Source organism: Oncorhynchus keta, chromosome 31 (assembly GCF_023373465.1).
Source record: "Oncorhynchus keta strain PuntledgeMale-10-30-2019 chromosome 31, Oket_V2, whole genome shotgun sequence".
In the NCBI taxonomy this organism is placed as follows: domain Eukaryota; kingdom Metazoa; phylum Chordata; class Actinopteri; order Salmoniformes; family Salmonidae; genus Oncorhynchus; species Oncorhynchus keta.
The window spans coordinates 12,667,672-12,687,817 of NC_068451.1; the positions used below are offsets into that span (position 1 = coordinate 12,667,672).

General features: G+C 40.3%; 2 protein-coding genes and 1 long non-coding RNA gene across 4 annotated transcripts; 2 read left to right on the forward strand and 1 right to left on the reverse strand.

The window, feature by feature from the left end:
- LOC127914231 (fucolectin-1-like) lies at positions 1-3,561 on the forward strand. Its single transcript, XM_052489083.1, has 2 exons — positions 1-2,239; positions 2,420-3,561. Exons 1-2 carry the CDS (start codon positions 2,070-2,072, stop codon positions 2,601-2,603), a joined length of 354 nt encoding a protein of 117 aa, XP_052345043.1. The 5' UTR covers positions 1-2,069; the 3' UTR covers positions 2,604-3,561.
- A 2,833-nt stretch (positions 3,562-6,394) lies between these two features.
- On the forward strand, positions 6,395-9,606 carry LOC118364128 (fucolectin-2-like). Its single transcript, XM_035745357.2, is given in 6 exon segments — positions 6,395-7,452; positions 7,609-7,903; positions 7,999-8,037; positions 8,039-8,148; positions 8,325-8,613; positions 9,195-9,606. Coding segments are annotated over 6 exon segments (951 nt in total). The 5' UTR covers positions 6,395-7,385; the 3' UTR covers positions 9,346-9,606.
- Positions 9,607-15,437: 5,831 nt separating this feature from the next.
- On the reverse strand, positions 15,438-19,229 carry LOC118364464 (uncharacterized). 2 transcript variants are annotated; one of them, XR_008087924.1, is made up of 2 exons: positions 17,700-19,229; positions 15,438-15,677 (listed from the first exon to the last, which is right to left on the reverse strand). It is a non-coding gene; the product is annotated as an uncharacterized LOC118364464 (long non-coding RNA). The 2 variants fall into 2 exon arrangements; XR_004821591.2 differs by having other exon boundaries at positions 15,438-15,732.
- Positions 19,230-20,146: the final 917 nt, after the last annotated feature.

Sequence of the window (20,146 nt, forward strand, 5' to 3'; positions counted from 1 at the left end):
GTTAGTGGGGTGCAGGCTAATAGCGTTTTAATCGGTGACGTAATTTGCTCTGAGACCTTGAAGTAGTTGTTTCACTTGCCCTGCAAGGGCAGCGGCTTTTGTGGACCGATAGGTAACGATGCTTAGGGTGACTGTTGTCGATGTGTGCAGAGGGTCCCTGGTTCGAGCCCAGTTAGGGGCGAGGAGAGGGACAGATGAAATGCAGTTAGATCATTACTCCTCCACCAAACTTTACAGTTGGAACTACGCATTCAGGCAGTTAGGTTCTCTTGGCATCCACCAAAACCAAATTTGTCCCTCGGACTGCCAGATGGCGAAATGTGATTCATCACTCCAGAGTCCAATGGCGGCAAGCTATACACCACTCCAGCCATCGCTTGGCATTGCGCATGGTGATCTTAGGCTTGTGTGTGGCTGCTCGGCCATGGAAACCCATTTCATGAAGCTTCCGACCAACAGTTCTTGTGCTGACATTGTTTCCAGAGGCAGTTTGGAACTCAGTAGTGACTTTCGCAAGCGAGGACCAGTGGCAATTTTAGCATGTAAGTCTTGGTGGGGCAAAAAAAAAACAAGTAGGATGCATGCCAGCAAGCCACTACACAGCTCTAAACAATACATTAATTGCACTATAACGGTGACAAACGGTGCCCACCAACTGTTAGGGCCTACATAAGGCCCTTAATCAGTTATGTTTATACAGGGCTACAACAAAAATATGTGCCATTGGGGGTAGGTACTCAAGGACTGGAGTTGGAAAACTCTGCTGTAGGCCTATGTCTGCATTGGCGTTGCAGCCTCAAAATGAGTTCACATAGCTGATATCCTGAAAAAATAGTGACAATCAAATAAAGCTAATTGGAGAGGCATATGACTCAAATAAAAGGTCATGTTCATTTGAGAATACAACACAGAAACAGACAAATTCCTTTCCCCTATTTATTGCAGGATTGTGATCTGTGATAAATCAACATCAACACTAGTTCACCTTGAATAATAGTTAAGTTAACAATTAAAACAAGTTTAAAACCACACTATTTCATACAATTTCAAAGTGTACTAGGAAACGAACTAATCTGTAATGGTTACATTTAAATATGTGAAATAGTATAAGAAAGCATGTAATGTAAGTACAGTAAGTATAACAGTTTCCTTGTTGCTGTGCCTGTCCTTTGCCCTCAGTCCTCCCTTGTTAATCTGCAAATGCTTCCTGTTGTTGTATCACACATCATCCCACACATTTGATCACGTACTGTATAACTCCATAAACTGGAATCACGTTTCAGTTATTTATCTAGAACGTTATTGCACCTTATCTGTTCTGAAAAATACCATGCATGTTTTGCGTGAAAAAACAAAGCAGTAAACGTCTCACTCTCTTTGAACTGGTATCTGACTGGTGTATACAGCTGCTAGTGAAAGTCTACACACCCCTTGCAGCCTTCACATTTTGCTGCATTAAATTATATCTAAAAAGAGATTAAATTAGATTTTTTCCCCCTACCGATCTACACAGCCTGCTCCCCATTTTCAATGTGAAAGAAAAATTATAGAACGCTTTCAAAATGAAGATGCGTTTATTGTGTGTGTCTTCACACCCCAGAGTTAACACTTGGTGGGAACACCTTTGGCACTCATTACAGTTGTGAATCATTTTGAATAAGATTCTACCAACCTCTTAAGGCAACATACTGTATATTCATTGTATTTGCCCAAATTTCTCAAGCTCAAGCTCAGGAAATTTGGTTGGGAATCATTGAACAGTCTTCTAAAACTCTGAAGTGGAGGTTTATGGGTATCTCGACCCAACTGGTAAGGATAAGCCCCATCCCTTAAAATTCCATTTTAGTATTGTTGGACTAAGGAATAATAAAGGTTAACTAATTCAGAGCAATCATCAACCGACTCATTAAAATGTGTAACCACAATTAGGTTGTTTCTCACAACTCTTTTTGTACTATTTTGTGTCGAAAGAACGTGGCTTTATGAGGAAAGCCACCAAGTCCTCAATGTGGGAATTTTTTTAATGCTCAAAACACCATTCATGGAAACCTTTGACAGTGATTTGGCACATGGATCCTGCCATGACCTTAAACCCCTGGTGGCGACTGGACCTGTTTAATAACTACAACGTGTTCCACATGACCATCAGAAAGAACATTAATTATTACAGCAGACTCAATGGAGCTGAGATCCACATCATAGGTACCCTGGATGACAACAATGACAACAACAATCCCAGGTGAACTATCGGACTTTGAGTCCAAAATAATGATATAACCTCAGATCGACTGTTTTACGCTACTCTGTACAAACAGACTTTTAGATTTACTACAACAAGAAATGTGTACCATTTTATACATTATTCAATGGTTCACTGTATGTTTATAAAAACATGTCACTTACTGTTGCTGCTGTTCTAAATCCGTTTCTGTGTCATCCTGCAGGTGTGCTGTTCTCTCCTCTATCCCAGCTCCCAGTGTAACGTGATGGAGGGTCGATACATCAGCGTGGTCATTCCAGGAAGAAGTGAACACCTGACCCTGTGTGAGGTGGAGGGTCACCACTGGACTGACACATCCAGAGCATTTATTCCCATATCTTAGTCTGAAGCACAGGATACAATTTTCTGGGCTCAACATACTTAGATGTTTTATATTGTAGGTAACATTCTTTCTGTAAGATATTTTCATAGGAATATTACGGGCTATTGTCTTTTTAATTCTCAAAACCAAGTAATTTAGTTAAATCACATGCGCAAGCACACGCACACGTACTCACACATGCACGCACATATACACACACACTTGGTGATGTATAAGAGTGTGGATTGCAATTGCACCAGGACCGTAGATGTAAGGAAACATTGAACTAATTGAATAATTGACACCTGTCGTGGAATTATCAGAATATGTTGGTAACATTTGTAAGATGTTTAATATTCATCAAATGTGTGTAAGTTACTTCCCATCAGAATGGTATTTTTGTGTAATTCTGTGGTGAGGTTGCAGTTATCTGTTCTATGTCAAAACTAAGTTGCATGGGCCACATGAGAGGGGAGAGGTCAAAGTGTTAACATATCTTATACTCCCTAACTTTCCCAGTGGGGAAAGGAGGGTTTGCAGTGTCTGGAATCATTCTATGCTCCCTCTTATTGTTGTTTCTATCTTAACCTATAGCCTAACCTCCTATCCGTGAGTTTGTCCAGGAGTTTGTATTTAGAGTGGTTGTATCTAAATGACGATTTGATATATGCCTGTTGATTTGGAGGATTGGTTTATGGTTCTGGGGTTTGGGAAAGGAGACAAAGCTGAACGATGAATTATGTCTATGCTGTCTGACTATGGGTGTCTTTGCTATTAAAGGAACTAAGTTGCATTTTAAGGGGGCTCTCAGAGAATTCACTGGGGAGACACTGAATTTATCTGAGAGTCACAGGATTGTGATAAGAGCTCATATAATTAAAGATTGACTTTTATAACTAACTCTGACGTGTGTGTGGTTTCCTCCCATGATTTGGTAAATAGAGGAAATTTCCACGACACACCTACCACAAATCTAAATTAATTTAGTCATCAACTGCAGTAAAATATCTGATGTGGAATAAGTACACATGCAGTATGTTGCCTGGTTCCTGTACATGCTCTTGAGTTTCTATGTGTAGTAATGTTAACAACTACTCTGTTACATATTTAACACGTGTACATGTTTCCTGTTATTCCCTTCCATATCACTATATCCTGATCATTCAATTATACTGCATAGCTCCATAAATTGGAATCACGTTTTAGCTGCTTATCTCCAAGATTACTCAGCCTTATCTATTCTGATAATAGCACGTGCTACAAATTTACATGTAGAAAACAAAGATCACAAGGTCATTAACTTGTTGACTGGTGTATAAATAACTCTGTCAGACTCAGCTTAGTCTACATAACTTTCACCTACATCAAAATCACAACATCAACAGTGACTTCATTATTTTGAGTGTGAAGGTAAGAGGATATGACAATCTAATACTAATTGGAATTGCTTTATATTCTATTGTCTGTCTTACTACAACCTTATATCAACCCTTGATTTACATAACAGTTAAAGCATAATAACAGTGTAAAGATTCAGCAGTGAATGGTATTGTAGATTTCATCAAACCTGACATGTATACAATACCACAAAAAAAATATATTCAACTAAACAACTTAGTTGAAGTCGGGAGTTACCTTAGCGAAATGCATTTAAACTCAGTTTTTCCCAATTCCTGACATTTCATCCTAGTAAACATTCCCTGTCTTAGGTCAGTTAGGATCACCACTTTATTTTAAGAATGTGAAATTTCAGAATAATAGTAATGAGAATTATTTATTTCAGCTTTTATTTCTTTCATCACATTCCCAGTGGGTCAAAAGTTTACATACACGCAATTAGTTGCTAGCATTGCCTTCAAATTGTTTAACTTGGGTCAAACGTTTTGGGTAGCCTTCCACAAGCTTCCCACAATAAGTTGGGTGAATGTTGGCCCATTCCTCCTGACAGAGCTGGTGTAACTGAGTCAGGTTTGTAGGCCTCCTTACTCGCACATGCTTTTTTAGTTCTGCCCACAAATGGTGTATAGGATTGAGGTCAGGGCTATGTGATGGCCACTCCAATACCTTGACCTTGTTGTCCTTAAGCCATTTTGCCACAACTTTGGAAGTATGCTTGGGGTCATTGTCCATTTGGAAGACCCATTTGCGACCAAGCTTTAACTTCCTGACTGATGTCTTGAGATGTTGCTTCAATATATTCACGTAATTTTCCTTCCTCATGATGCCATCTATTTTGTAAAGTGCACCAGTCCCTCCTGCAGCAAAGCACCCCACAACATGATGCTGCCAACCCCATGCTTCACGGTTGGGATGGTGTTCTTCGGCTTGCAAGCAGCCCCCTTTTTCCTCCAAACATAATGATGGTCATTATGGCCAAACAGTTATATTTTTGTTTCATCAGACCAGAGGACATTTCTCCAAAAAGTACAATCTTTGTTCCCATGTGCAGTTGCAAACCGTAATCTGGCTTTTTTTTATGGCGGTTCTGGAGCAGTGGCTTCTTCATTTTGCTGAGCGGCCTTTCAGGTTATGTCGATATTGGACTTGTTTAACTGTGGATATAGATGCTTTTGTACCTGTTTCCTCCAGCATCTTCAGAAGGTCCTTTGATGTTGTTTTGTCATTGATTCACACTTTTCGCACCAAAGTACATTCATCTCTAGGAGACAGAATGCGCAGTTGTGAAGCTCTACAAATTTTTCCTGAGGTCTTGACTGAGTTCTTTTAATTTTCTCATGATGTCAAGCAAAGAGGCACGGAGTTTGAAGGTAGGCCTTGAAATACATCCACAGGTACACCTCCAATTGACTCAAATTATGTCAATTAGCCCATCAGAAGCTTCTAAAGCCATGACATCATTTTAAGTTTAAAGGCACAGTCAACTTAGTGTATGTAAACTTCTGACCCACTGGGATTGTGATACAGTGAATTATAAGTGAAATAATCTGTCTGGAAAATTTTTTGGGGAAAAATGACTTGTCATGCATAAAGTAGATGTCCTATCCGACTTGCCAAAACTACAGTTTGTTAACAAGAAATTTGTAGAGTGGTTGAAAAACGAGTTTTAATGACTCCAACCTAAATGCATGTAAACTTCCGACTTCAACTGTATCTGTGAGGAAAGTCTATTTGCTCTTTTGTTTTACTATACATACCTACAAAAATATAAAACAGGGAGCACTTCTTTGTAAAGAATATAAATGGCATCAGAGAACAAATGTATGCTTATGCTGGTGTAATATGGGTCTGTTTATATGCTACTGCAATGTGAGCCATGTGTTTGAGCCCAACCTGCTCTCGGAACATTTCATATCATTCTGTACGTACATTTGAGACCTTCCATTTAGTTCACTTGGTTTGTTTTAACTTGTGGATGTCCATGAACCATTTCGTATGATATGTTACGAATTACAATTCAAATGATTTGTTACGAATTTGCCAAACTTACGATATGTTAGAAATGTGCAAAAGGTAATATATATTATGACTTTGCAAGCTGTACTACATGTTACGAATTTCAAAACGTAGTTACAAATTTCAAAATGCACTATATGTTACAAATTTTCTTACCTTATATGTTATGAATTCTAGCTAGGTTGCTAACGTTAGCTAGCTGGCTAACGTTAGCTAGGTTAGGAGTTAGAGTTAAGGTTAGGGTTAAGTTTTGGAGTTAGGTTAAAGGGTTAATGTTAGGGTTAGTTGAAGGGTCACATATTTAAATGACGGTGCTACGTCTACTCTAAGAGAACAGGCTGCTGAGCAATGTTGTACCACTGAATCCAGCCAGGTCACCCGTGATACAAGTCAGTATTCAAAGTTTTATTTATTGTATTTTATTTAACCTTTATTTAACTAGGCAAGTCAATTAAGAGCAAATTCTTATTTACAATGACAGCCTACCAAAAGGCCCCCTGTGGGGACAGGGGCTGGGATTAAAAATAAATACATAAAATAACAATATACGACAAAATACACATCATGACAAGAGCGACAACAGTACATAAAGACAGACCTAAGACAACACCATAGCATGGCAGAAAAACATGATAACACAGCATGGTAGGAACACAACACGACAACAACATGGTAGCAACACAACATGGCAGCATTACAACATGGTAGTAGCACAAAACATGGTACAAACATTATTGGGCACAGAAAACAGCACAAAGGGCAAGAAGGTAGAGACAATAATTCATCACACAAAGCAGCCACAACTGTCAGTAAGAGTGTCCATGATTGAGTCTTTGAATGAAGTACAGGCACATTGCAGATTCAGACAACGTTCATCCATGTCTAAGGACATTGGGAGATAATGTGGACACCGACCACTAGGAGCAGCAGTGAGCGCTGTGACCTTCAATTAGCGTTCAGTTGTGCTAGGGAAAGGTGGATAGAGATGGCAGATAGGCATAAGCATCTGCCTCTAATTAGCCAAAGGTTACAAGTTGAAATCCAGTGAGTGAAAGCTGTTTTTGAGCTTTATGTGTGAAGCCTATCCCAAACCTTAACCCTTACTTGAACCATTCTGAGTTAATGACTAACCTTAAGATTTTGGAGCTAATGCCTAAACTTTACCCTAACCTTAAAAATTCAGAGTTAATGCCTAAATCTAGCCTTAAACACTTCAAAATGTTATGTTTGCAACAACTTAAAAATGTGATGTTTGAGAAACATGGATGAACGTCTAATTTTGACGTGAGACTGTGAAAGTTCGTTGTCTGAATCTGCAATGTGCCTGAACCTCTGTATATCTTGCCACAATATCAGTACATTGGCTTGTTCTGTTTCCACTCCAGGAGGATGAGACAGGCCATGTTCTTTCTCTTGCTGGCTCTTCTAGTAACACCATCTGGTGACATTGTTCCAAGTAAACACTTCCTTTTGTTGTTATCTCTAGATATATGATGCCCTTTAGATTGGCAGGTCTTGTTGTCATTTATAAAATTATAACCACACATTATTCTGTCTCCTATGCACCATTTAAAATGCTCCCCTGCAGTCAAACAATTTTATCCTCCTGCAGAAAATCTTGCCTTGTGGGGAAAAGCTACACAGTCAGACCTTGTCGATAACCCATATAACGGTTGGAGTCATGCCTCTAATGCCATTGACGGGAACCGCGATTCACATTTTTATCATGGGTCTTGCACTCACACTGACAGTCAGACTAACCCCTGGTGGAGAGTGGACCTGCTTGATACCTACATAGTCACCTCCGTCACCATCACCAACAGAGGGGACTGCTGCCACACAAATATCAACGGTGCAGAAATTCGCATTGGGAAATCCTTACAGGATAATGGCATTCACAACACACTGTAAGATCACAAATACTTTCATTTTTTTAAATTAAAATATTATTGCAATTGTAGATAAAACTCACTCTCACTCATTCTCTTTCACTTTCTTCTAGAGCTGGGGTGATTACCTCCATTCCAGCAGGTAGATCTCTCACTGAGTTGGAACAAAGGTATTGAAGGACGTTATGTGGCTGTGGTTCTACCAAAGACAAGCACTCTAGTACTCTGTGAAGTGGAGGTTTATGGGTACCTCGCCCCAACTGGTAAGGATAAGTAAGACTATCACTCTTATAGGTTATTATTATAATTACCAGTAATCAATATTCAGAGCATTAGTTTAACATCTACTTGGAAATATAGAAAACTTTGGTAACATTTGCCTAGTGGCACCTATAGACATGCTGAAATCCCTACAACTATTTTGCCCTGCGCTATCCAGGAAAGAATGTGGCTCTACGGGGAAAAGCCACCCAGTCGTCATTGCATGGGTTTGGGTTTGCTTACAATGCCATTGATGGGAACCGTGACAATGCTATGGAACATGGCTCCTGCACTCACACTTCTGGTGACCTTAACCCCTGGTGGCGATTGGACCTGTTTAATACCTACAAAGTGTTCTCCATCACCATCACCAACAGAAAGAATCTTTCTTATTCCAGCAGACTGAATGGTGCTGAGATCCGTATTGGAGACTCCTTGGACGACAACAATGGCAACAACAATCCCAGGTAAATCTCGGAAACCCAGAACTAAAATCTTGCGTAATTCTGTTAGATGCTCAATTAGGTTTTATTAAGAGGAGATTTATGGAAATATATTCTGGTGAGACTAGAAAAGGCTCCACCCCCCTAATCGGAAAGCCTCAACCTAGCCTCCCCACTTCCGAAAACTTTTAGCTTGAAATAATGTTTTGAAATCATCGCTTGAAATCCCCCCACCACCTTAACCCAATCCTGATACGTCCAAATAAACAGTGACAGAAAACCAAAGCACCAGAAATACCATTGGTCGTTAGTTGTCGTATCCTGGACTCTTATGACAGACATCACAATACCTTATGTTACGTAGTCTGTTCGCGAGAGGTTAATCCCAGGTGAACTATGTGACTATCAGTCCATACTAACGATATAACCTCGGGCTGTTTCACGTTACTCTGTGCACACTGACTTTTAGATTTACTACATCAAGTAATGTGCACAGTTGTCAATATCATTGAATGGCTCACTGTACGTCCACAAGGCGCTGTGTAAGATGTGTCACTTACTGTTTGTTACTGCTGTACTAAATCAGTTTCTGCTTCATCCTGCAGGTGTGCTGTGATCTCCTCTATTCCAGCGGGCTTATCCAGCACCTTCCAGTGTAACGGAATGGAGGGTCGATACATCAACGTGGTCATTCCAGGAAGGAAGGAGTACCTGACCCTGTGTGAGGTGGAGGTCTATGGGTCACCACTGGACTGACAGATCCAGAGCATTTATTCCTAAAACTGAACGTGAAGCGCAGGACACACTGTTTTGTGGGCTTAATATGCTTAGATAACTTATATGTAGGTAGCATTCTCTCTGTAAGGAAAAGCCATGTTGAAATTCATTTAACAGTTTAGCTTTTTACTTTCACATGGTAAATATAGGTATATTGAGTACATTCATTTAGATCCGTTTTATTGTAACTGTACATACTGTAACGGCTCCTAACATTGTACTGTATTGTATGTTAATGTATTTGGAGAAGATAAAGGGTAACACAACACCTACGGTTCAGAGTCATTTCTTAATGTCATCGAGAAAGCAATGATCAAATATATTTTGATAGGAATATTATGGCCTGTGTTATGTCTATTCACGTGGGTTTCATAACCACGTCAGTAGCTATAACAATTAAATAATGATAAGATGGGAGATGGGAATCAATTCAACCATTTATCTAGAATGTGCACATCTCATACAATGCAATACCCATGATACTCTGTGCATACAATTATGGAAAGTAGGCGCTACAAAAGGTACAACCATAGTTTATAGCAATGTCTTTAAGAATTCTCAAAACCAAGTTGTTGCTGCACATGCACAAGCTCACGCACACATACACACGCGCACTTGGTTATGTCACATTGTGGATTGCAATTGCACCAGGCCCACAGATGTAAGGAAAGTTGCATTTCTTGAACCTTATCTAGGCTGATTACACAACGTGTGGCACATTTTACATGTAGATGACAATAAACATCGAGATGAATAACGTGATTACTGGTGTATAAATACCTGTGTAAGATGCAGCTTAGTTTACAGAACCACATCAACATTTTAACAGTGGTGGAAAAACTACCCAACATTCATACAGCACTTGATTAATTAAAAGTAAAATATGCCTTAATAGAAAATTACTCAAGTAAAAGTGAAAGTCATCAAGTAAAATAATTGAGTAAAAGTCTAAAAGTATTTCATTTTAAATATACTTAAGTACCAAAAGTAAAATTAAATGTGTAAATCATTTCAAATTCCTTATATTAAGGAAACCAGACAGCACCATTTTTTTGTGTGTTCTTTTTTTACAGATAGCCAGGGGCACACTCCAACACTCTGAGATCTTTACAAATGAAGTATTTGTGTTCAGTGATTCTGCCAGATCAGAGGCAGTAGAGATGACCAGGGATGTTCTCTTGATAAGTGTGTGAATTTGACAATTTTCCTGTCCTGCTAAGTGTTCAAAACATAAGTACTTTTGGGTGTGGAGAAATGTATGGAGTAAAAAGTACATTATTTTCTTTAGGAATGTAGTGGAGTTAAAGTAAACGTCCTGCACTCAAACTTCTGGTGACCTTAACCCCTGGTGGCGATTGGACCTGCTTAATACCTACAAAGTGTTCTCCATCACCGTCACCAACAGAAAGAATCTTTCTTATTGCAGCAGACTGAATGGTGCTGAGATCCGTATTGGATTATTTTCTTTATGAATGCAGTGGAGTAAAAGTAAAAGTAAAATAGTAAAGTACAGATACCCCAAAAAACTACTTAAGTAGTACATTAAAGTATTTTACTTAAGTACTTTGCACCACTGAATATTAACACTGACTGTGTTAAAAATTAAGATTTGTCAATATTAATATATATATATATTTAAAAAACATTTTTTACCTTTATTTAACTAGACAAGTCAGTTAAGAACAAGTTCTTATTTACAATGATGGCCTACACCGGCCAAATCCAGTGCGCCACTCGGGATTGGTATACAGATGCATGCATTCAAAAGTCACCACTGAGTGGTGCAGCTGAGAAAATAAATGATCCACTCGACTAGTCTGTTGTTGCCTCTATTAACAGGAATCAAGGTAAGACCCAAATGCACACTGTGTGAAGTAACAATGTTTATTATAACCACTGGGGCAAGCAAACGACAGGTCAAAGCAGACAGGGGGCGATAATCCAGAGCAGAAGCCAAGGTACCAGACGGCAGGACGGCTCAGGATCAGAGACAAGAAAAAGAGCGACTTGTGGGGAAACCCAGGCGCTGAGACAAACCACTGGTAGGCTTGAACAAACAAGACGAACTGACAACAGACAGACAGAAAACACAGGTATGAATTACACAGGGGAATAACGGGGAATATGGGCGACACCTGGAGGTGTCTTGGAGGAGATGGAGGCCCACACACGGTCGAAAAAATGAATAAATCCAAAACTGAGGCTTGAAAGCAAAATTAAGATGTTTATTAGAACACTACGGTGTCCAAAAAATCATAATGCAAGAAAGTGCATAAATAAAAGGTGAAAACAAAATTGTCGGCACACACACCTGGTTTCTATTACAATTATAATTACACATGTCACATGATCAAGAAAACATATCAGAAAATCTATAACTGAGTACCTACTACAGTAGAATGTATGATCTACATTATATATAAATATAAGTGGAAAGAGAGATATCATCAATTATTACTTTTACATATACCATGTGAACATTTCCTCAGAATAAATAACACAGGATTGTAAGAGTATATAATGGGTTATTTAGGGTGATTGGGTGTATCCCTAATTTACTCAAGTGTTTCCATTATTTCGCGGTTATCTATACAAAACACCTTCATGAAACCAGTCATAACAGCTTTATAAGTGATGCAGTGTCCTTCATAACAACAGTCATAACACATTTATTCAACATAATTCGTAAGACATTTTCTGAATAAAAGACCCCTCGAATATCTCTTTATTCATCAGTTCACGGAAATTAATATTTCTACTGTAACAGTACCCAACCCCCTGACACACTATTCCCGGAATATTTTGGGAGCACCGGGTAAGCCTCAGAGCATTGCCCAGGTAGCAGTGAAGGGGTTTATATGCCTTGCTCAAGGCCATAATGACAGCAAGGCAAGTGTGTCAAAATCAACTCCTGGAACATGTGTCAAATGATTTCTGTTATTACTTTGTTAAACACCTAGACAACCAGGTGAGTGGAGTTTCTAACTAATCAATTATTTTAATTGATTAATAAAGGAAAGCCCCAAAACCCACAGACACTCTGCCCTCCAGGAATTGGGTTTAACACCCCTGCTTTAGGGGTTGCAGTCAGACCTGGGTGTAAATAGTACATGTCAAATGATTGAGCTTGCCTGGCACAGTGGAACCATTGGAATAGTCCCAAAAGTGCAAACCCTGAAAGATTTCAAATGCTATTTGATCTCAGATCTGGAAAGCACCAGAGCAATTGATGTTATTGTAATGTGTTGAGTAACCTTGACCAAGACATGAGAACTTGCATTAGCTCCACAAGCTAATGCCCTGGCTTTAGCTTGTGGCATTGGCTTTAGCTCAGAGGCATTGTGGTGTGCAGGACTAATATCAACAACCATCCAGCTCACTCCCAATAGATTTTTCTACTAAAATAACTTGTAATGAAAATGTCTATATTTTCAAGGTTCTTGATGTTGAATAAATGTGTTATGAAAGTTGTTATGAATGAAACTGCAACATTGACGAAAGGGTCATGAACGGTTTCATGAAGGTGTTATGAATGCATTATGTATACCCCCTTCATATAAAGTGTTACCGTTACCATACAGTGTTGCACAGATATTTCTGAACAGGAATGAATGTGGTGATGACAGGAAAGGCCACCCAGTCATCATGGTATGTGTGTTGGGTTTGCTAACAATGCCATCGATGGGAACCGAAATGGTTCTCATGGCGATGGTTCCTGCACCTACACCAAAGCCAACTATAACCCCTGGTGGAGACTGGACCTCCTGAAGACCTACAAAGTGTTCTCCATCATCATCACTAACACAGTGGACAGTGTTCCCAACAGACTGAATTGAGCTGCGATCCGCATCGGAGACTCTGAACTACAACATTGGCAACAACAATCCCAGGGGAACAAAAGTGTAAAGCCCTTTACACAGAGGGTTCTACACTGAACCTAAAAGAGTTATACCTGGAACCAATAAGCGTTCTAACTGACTAAATTTGCTACAGTCGGTAAAGTCTTAAATTGGTTAGTGCTAATGTGTGTAATTCACATATGACAGGGTGAAAACAGTGTCATAGACACCTTTGCTGCAGTAACTTATCAGTATGTTTGATTGTGCAGGTGTGCTGTCATCTCCTCTATACCTGGGGGCTTCTCCAGCACCTTCCAGTGTAACGGGATTGTAAGGAAGTTGTAAGGAAACATTTAAGCATTTTATTTTGTACTTTTTTTCAGAGGGGGGTGTCATGACGTTGCGCTCTTTGGGTACAGCAAACCCCATCCCCCTCTCCCTGTCTCCTACACCTAGGCTGCTGTGCTCAGAGAGAGGTTGGAGGAGATTATCTCCTCATGGCCACAGTATAGAGACAGAGTGAATTTTCATAGAGAACAAAGGAATTTCTTCCACCTCACAAAACTTGAGGTCCGAACAACATTTATGTTCAGGAGAAGGTATAAAAGATCGGTGAAGAATCCAGCTACGAACTGGTCTGGTTGGTACAATTTGGTGAAACTCATGGGAGACAATACGGCTACATTACCATAATGCTGTTTATATAATAGCCTCAGATATGAGGTTTACATCTAATTGTTGTATAAGATGAATGAGTGAGGATGATACTGTTTGTAAAATTGTGTAATGTTATTTTGGACTGTTTAATGAAGGAAACTCCAATTCCTTAAAAACTTTCACTAAGTCCTTGGCAAGCCCCCAGGGGTACAGACAGGACCGGGCATCATGAGACAGCCCTTTTCGATGTCCCGAATAAAAACCCCACTTTGAGAATTTCTCACCAGACCATGTTTCCCTCAATTACGAGAGGACAAAGGTTGCAGACCAGACTGCTAAATCTTTTAACCATCCCACGTGGTTAAACTCTTAGACTATCGATACCGACAGAATAAGAACAAGTATTTGATATTAATTACTAGTCTGCAGCTAGGAATTCGGAATCATTGAACGCAAAGACCGACAACTGCTGAAACATCTATCCATAACGACATGAATGAATGTCACTCTGAACTGTCCATTCTAACCACGACAGAGAGGGCGGACAAAATCTCCAACAGAAACAAACTTTTCAACAGAGACCCCGACGACACACTGAGTGTAAATATACAGTGCCTTGCTAAAGTATTCGGCCCCCTTGAACTTTGCGACCTTTCGCCACATTTCAGGCTTCAAACATAAAGATATAAAACTGTATTTTTTTGTAAAGAATCAACAAGTGGGACACAATCATGAAGTGGAACAACATTTATTGGATATTTCAAACTTTTTTAACAAATCAAAAACTGAAAAATTGGGCGTGCAAAATTACAGGCCTCAATTGCTACAAGGTCTCACATCAATTAGAATTAGATGTTCATCCATGTTTCTTAAATATAAAATTTTGTTCCAAACATCAAATTTCAAAGTGTTTAAGGTTAAGTTTAGGCATTAACTCCAAATTCCTAAGGTTAGGCATTAACTCTGAATGGTTAAGGTAAAGGTTTAGCATAGTCTTAAAACAAAACAAATATATTAAAAAAACAACTTTCTATCACTGGATATGAACATGCAACCTTTGGAATCAGATGCGCATGCCCATTCACCATCCCCATCCACAATGCTCTAGCAAAACTGAAATCTACTTGAAGATAACGCTCACTTTTTCCCCTAATGGTCGGTTCCCACATCTCCCGATGTCGACTTGTATCACTGGTGACCTGGCTGCTCAATTGTTCCTTGACTGACACCATTCATTCTCACTGTAGATTATTCTAATGTTATAACTTGTAATAGTAACTGAATCCACAGGTTAAATGGGAGAGCGTGACCTGGTCATCATCTTAGAGTCAAAAAAAAAAAACAGCAGTGCTGGCTGCCAGCAGTAACCTTCTCTAATTGATTGAGACATTCAAGGGGTTAAGTAACATAATAGATGCAAAAAAAGAATAATTAATTTGCAAAAAGAAAGCCACAAGAAAGCCACGCATTTCAATGCATTCCTCCGGAATCAGATATGATATATAGACATTTTAAGTTGGACACCTACAACAAATCTAATTGAATTTAGTCATCATGTAACGAAGATGCAGTGAGTCAGGAAGCAGGGGGTGAGTTTAATAAGAACAAACATAGCATTGATACAGGAAGAAGAGTCGAGCCTAAACACAACACAGAAACAATACTGACTAATGGGTGACAACAACGGAGTGCTAGAGGGGGAAGGGGGATTAATCAGGGAAGTGATGAAGTTCAGGTGTGCCTAATGATGAGGCGCAGGTGTTCGTAATGATGGGTTGCCAGGACCGGTGGTTAGTAGACCGGTGACTTCGAGCGCTGGAGAGAGGGAGGGAGCAGGAGTAGACGTGAAACATCAACTGCAGTAGAATATCTGAAGTGGAATAAAATGAAGAGTTTATTTCTAAAACACTATATTTTTCACATTTGTGCTTTTTCATGAAAAAGTATTTCTTATGGGTACCTTCATGTGTAAAATATTACTGTTCTCAGATATTTTATTCATAGATTTTAGATGTGTATTAAAATGTGTTGTTTTGCAAAACGCTACATGTCCATTATTTAACTGGAATGGAATGCTTGTATACTGTATATTTGACTGTGATATGTGGTTGTCTTACCTAACTATCTTATGATCAAATCACTAACTGTAAGTCACTGTATAAGAGCATCTGCTAAACGACTAATGTCGAATGTAAATGTCTTACATACAGATCTCCTATTACTGTACTGATTCATAACAAAAAAAATGTTATTTGTTTTGTTACATTTGACTGTATAAAACCTAGCAGTACTACCAATTTCTCTGAGTGAGGCGTTTTGCAAAAACAAAAACATGATTATTTGTCTCTCTGAAATCCTGTGTTGCTCAGTTGGTAGAGAATGATGCTAGCAGGGTCATGGGTTCAATTCCCACAAGGAACCAGTATGAAAAAAAAGTATGAAAATGTAAGGACTTACGCTCTGGCTGACAGCGTCTGCTAAATAACTCAAATGTAAATGAAAACATCAAGTAATATATTTCAAACAAATACTTGTCTATTGAACAACCCCATGCATTGATTAGATAGTGAAAAAACAATAATCTGTTTGAGAATTTCTGGAAACAATAGAACACTATGAAAAATCTGGGAAATCAGGCCTGGTATTCACAGCTGACTTTGAACAGGCTTTTAATAAAGTACGACTGGAATTTATACATAAATGCCTGGAATATTTCCATTTTAGAAAATCGCTTAGTTATGTATAGTAACCCAAGGTGTAAAATAGTCAAAAATTGGCTATTTCTCAGAAAGTTTTAAACTGTCACGAGGAGAGAAACAAGGTTGTCCACTATCCGCATATCTATTCATTATGGCCATTGAAATGTTAGCTATTGAAACGAGATCCAACAATAATTTCAAGGGGCTAAAAATCCAGGGCTCAAAAACTAAGGTGTAATTGTATGCTGATAATACATGTCTTATTTTACATCCACAATTTGGATCCCTCCATAGTCTCATAGTGAATCTAGATCATTTTTCGAACCTCTCTGGATTAGAACCAAATTATGAAACGTAGTACATTATGTATTGGGTCACAAAAAATACAACTTTTACTGTGTAGTTTACCAACACAATGATCCGATGGTGAAGTGAACATACTCGGTATTCATATCACGAAATAAAGAAATTATCTCACTACAATACATTTTTATAGAAAGTTAGCAAATATAGATAAACTGTTGCTACCATGGAAAGGAAAAAACCTGTCTATTTGTGAAAGATTCACCCTGATTAACTCTTTAGTCATATCCCAGTTTACCAATTTGCAGTTGGCCCTGCCTATGCCTAACGACCTGTTTTTTAAATTATATGATAAAAATATATTAAATTGTATTTGGCATGGGAAACCAGACATTTTTTCACGGGTCTATTTATGTAAGGAATTAGAATTAGGAGGGGAGTAATTATTAAATATTAAAGTGTTAGACCTCTCACTAAAGGCTTCTGTCACGACTTCTGCCCGAAGTTGGTCCCTCTCCTTGTTCAGGCGGCGTACAGCGGTCGACGTCACCGGCTTTCTAGTCACCACCGATCCATGTTTCATTTTCGTTTTGTTTTGTCTTCATCATACACACCTGGTTTCCATTCCATTAATTATGTTCCTTATTTAACCCTCTGACTTCCCTCTCTGTTTGTGCGTAATTGTTTGTCATGTGGGTTCGTGTTGTTAGTGCTCTGGATTATTGTGTTTTTCCCTGTTGGAACTTTACTTATATTTTGGACTATTACTCATATCCGTGTCCTGCGCCTGACTCTACATTTTTCCATTCACCAACACCCTCACAGAATAACACACCTTAAATGGAGTCAGCAGGTACAGCCAGCCCTCCTCTCCCAATGGAGGAGCGTGTTCAGCAGCATGCGACCATGTTACAAAGTCTTGGTACAGCCATGGATCGGTGCTGCAAACCATGGACCGATGGGAGAGAAGGGGTTTTCCGGTTCACCCATCAGCACCTCCCCAGTTCCCACAACAACCGACCCAGATGTCCACACCTCCTTCATCAGGTTCCAGTGAGATTCGGCTCTCGCTCCCAGGAGCGTATGATGGAACGGCTGCCGTGTGCCAGAGGTTCCTACTCCAGCTGAAGCTCTACCTGGCAGCTGTTTAGCCGGCCCCCTTGGGACGCGAGAGAGTGAGCGCCCTCATCTCGTCTAACTGGAAAATCACTGGTCTGGGCCAACGCCATCTGGGGAAGAGAAGGCCCGACGTTGGACAACTACGAAGGTTTCACCCGCCACTTCCAGGCAGTTTCAATCACCCACCTGAAGGGATAGAGGCGGGGGAACAATTGTTCCATTTAAGACAGGGGATGAGGAGTACTCAAGAGTTCACTGAGGTGGACAGGGCTTTTAGTCAACTGAAGGCTCTGTTTTCCTCGGCTCCCGTGCTGGCTCATCCTGATCCCTCCTTAGCGTTCATAGTTGAGGTGGATGCGTCCGAGGCTGGGACAGGGGCTGTGCTGTCTCACCCAGCATCTCTCCTCCGGACCGTACACGCTCCCACTCCACGAGGTACTGAAAGCCCCTCGCCTGACACGGACCAGCAGAACCAGAACTTTTAGGAAATAAGTAGATTAATTTCACACATTTCGCAACAAGAGCCCTTTTTTGGCACCCTCATTACGTTTTCGGTTTTGACTGAGTGACTGACAAAGTCAGAGCAGGTCTCACTCTCTTTGATGATGAAAGTTGGACTTTGAATGTCAACCACTGGTCAGCAAAATGCTCAATATTGATTATGACAACAGAGAAATAGCACAAAGGTCATAAAAAACTCGCTCATGGGCCACCAGCCATGTCTGTGTTTGCGAGCAGGTCATTTTCCGGCACTACTGGTGCCTGAGGACATTGTATCTGATCGAGGTCCCCAGTTCACGTCAAGGGTCTGGAGGGCATTCATGGAATGTCTGGGGGTCTCGGTCAGCCTTACCTCAGGTTTTCACCCCGAGAGTAACGGGCAGGTGGAGAGAGTGAACCAGGATGTGGGTAGGTTTCTGCGGTCTTATTGCCAAGACCGGCTGGGGGAGTGGGCTGCGTTTATACCCTGGGCAGAGATGGCCCAGAACTCGCTCCGCCACTCCTCCACTAACCTCTCCCCTTTCCAGTGCGTACTGGGGTAAAAATAAATAAAACCCCACATTTACTCAAAACAAACAACAAAGTCCCCTTGAACATAAAGTCCTCCAAAACCTGTTAGCAGCTCTCCCACATGGTGTCCTGGAGCCTACAGGGGCATTCTTGAACTTTCCCCATCCCCTGCTTCCTCTTCACCTAGTCAACCTAGGGCAGGGGTTTCCAAGGTGGCAAAGGTCCAGAAAGATATCATGCTGGTGTGCTCGTGCGCTCCCTGCTGATTCGCTCTTCCTCCATGGTTATTTTGAGAAGCTGGCGCTGTGGTACAGCATAGTAACAAACATAGTCGTCATAGAGAATAAAGTAGACGGCACAGTTTGATTGATGGTCCTATGTCCGGATGACGTGTGCATGCCCATATTTGGGCATCCTGTCAGAACATCCTGGCGGGAACTTATCACATGCTCTAGGGAGTGCCCATATTTGGGCATCCTGTCAGAACATCCTGGCGGGAACTTATCACGTGCTTATGCCCATATATGGGCATCATGTTCCTGTTCTCACGCATTAGAGGGTGTGCTAATTTATGCATATATTGCATCTATTCCTTTGAAGTTGTCACGATGAACGATGTCTAGGGATCTCTTTGAACTGGGGGGATGTGTTTGAACATTTCAAAGAGTATGCCCCCCCTGTTTTATTGACCTTAGGGCTGTATGAAACAGGAATGTCCGGGGGTATTGGGTGTGGCAGATGCATTATAAATAAATCCCAGAACAAGACATGCGGCCCCAGAACACTAAACAAGATTTAAAAAACAAAGAAACAGAACATTAAACAGAAAATTATGTCTCCTAGGCCAATTCTCAGGGTGCTATGCATCTCTTGTCATGAACCCAATGACAAAAGCCTCGAGAAAGTTTGGTGTAAGACCCCAGAATGTTTTAAAGCAGTTTTGGGTACGAGTGAGGGACATATGTCTTACATATGGAATCTACGGTTAAGATATTCACAGACAACGGCCCCAAACCCCTTTATCAGGCAAAACCCTGGAGTTTTTCTCCTGCGCTGTGGATGAGAGAATGGCTTAAGATAAGGCTAGCACTCTGTCAAATTGAACAGGCAGTGAGCGGTACAACTCTCCCCGAATATGCACTGGAAGAACTG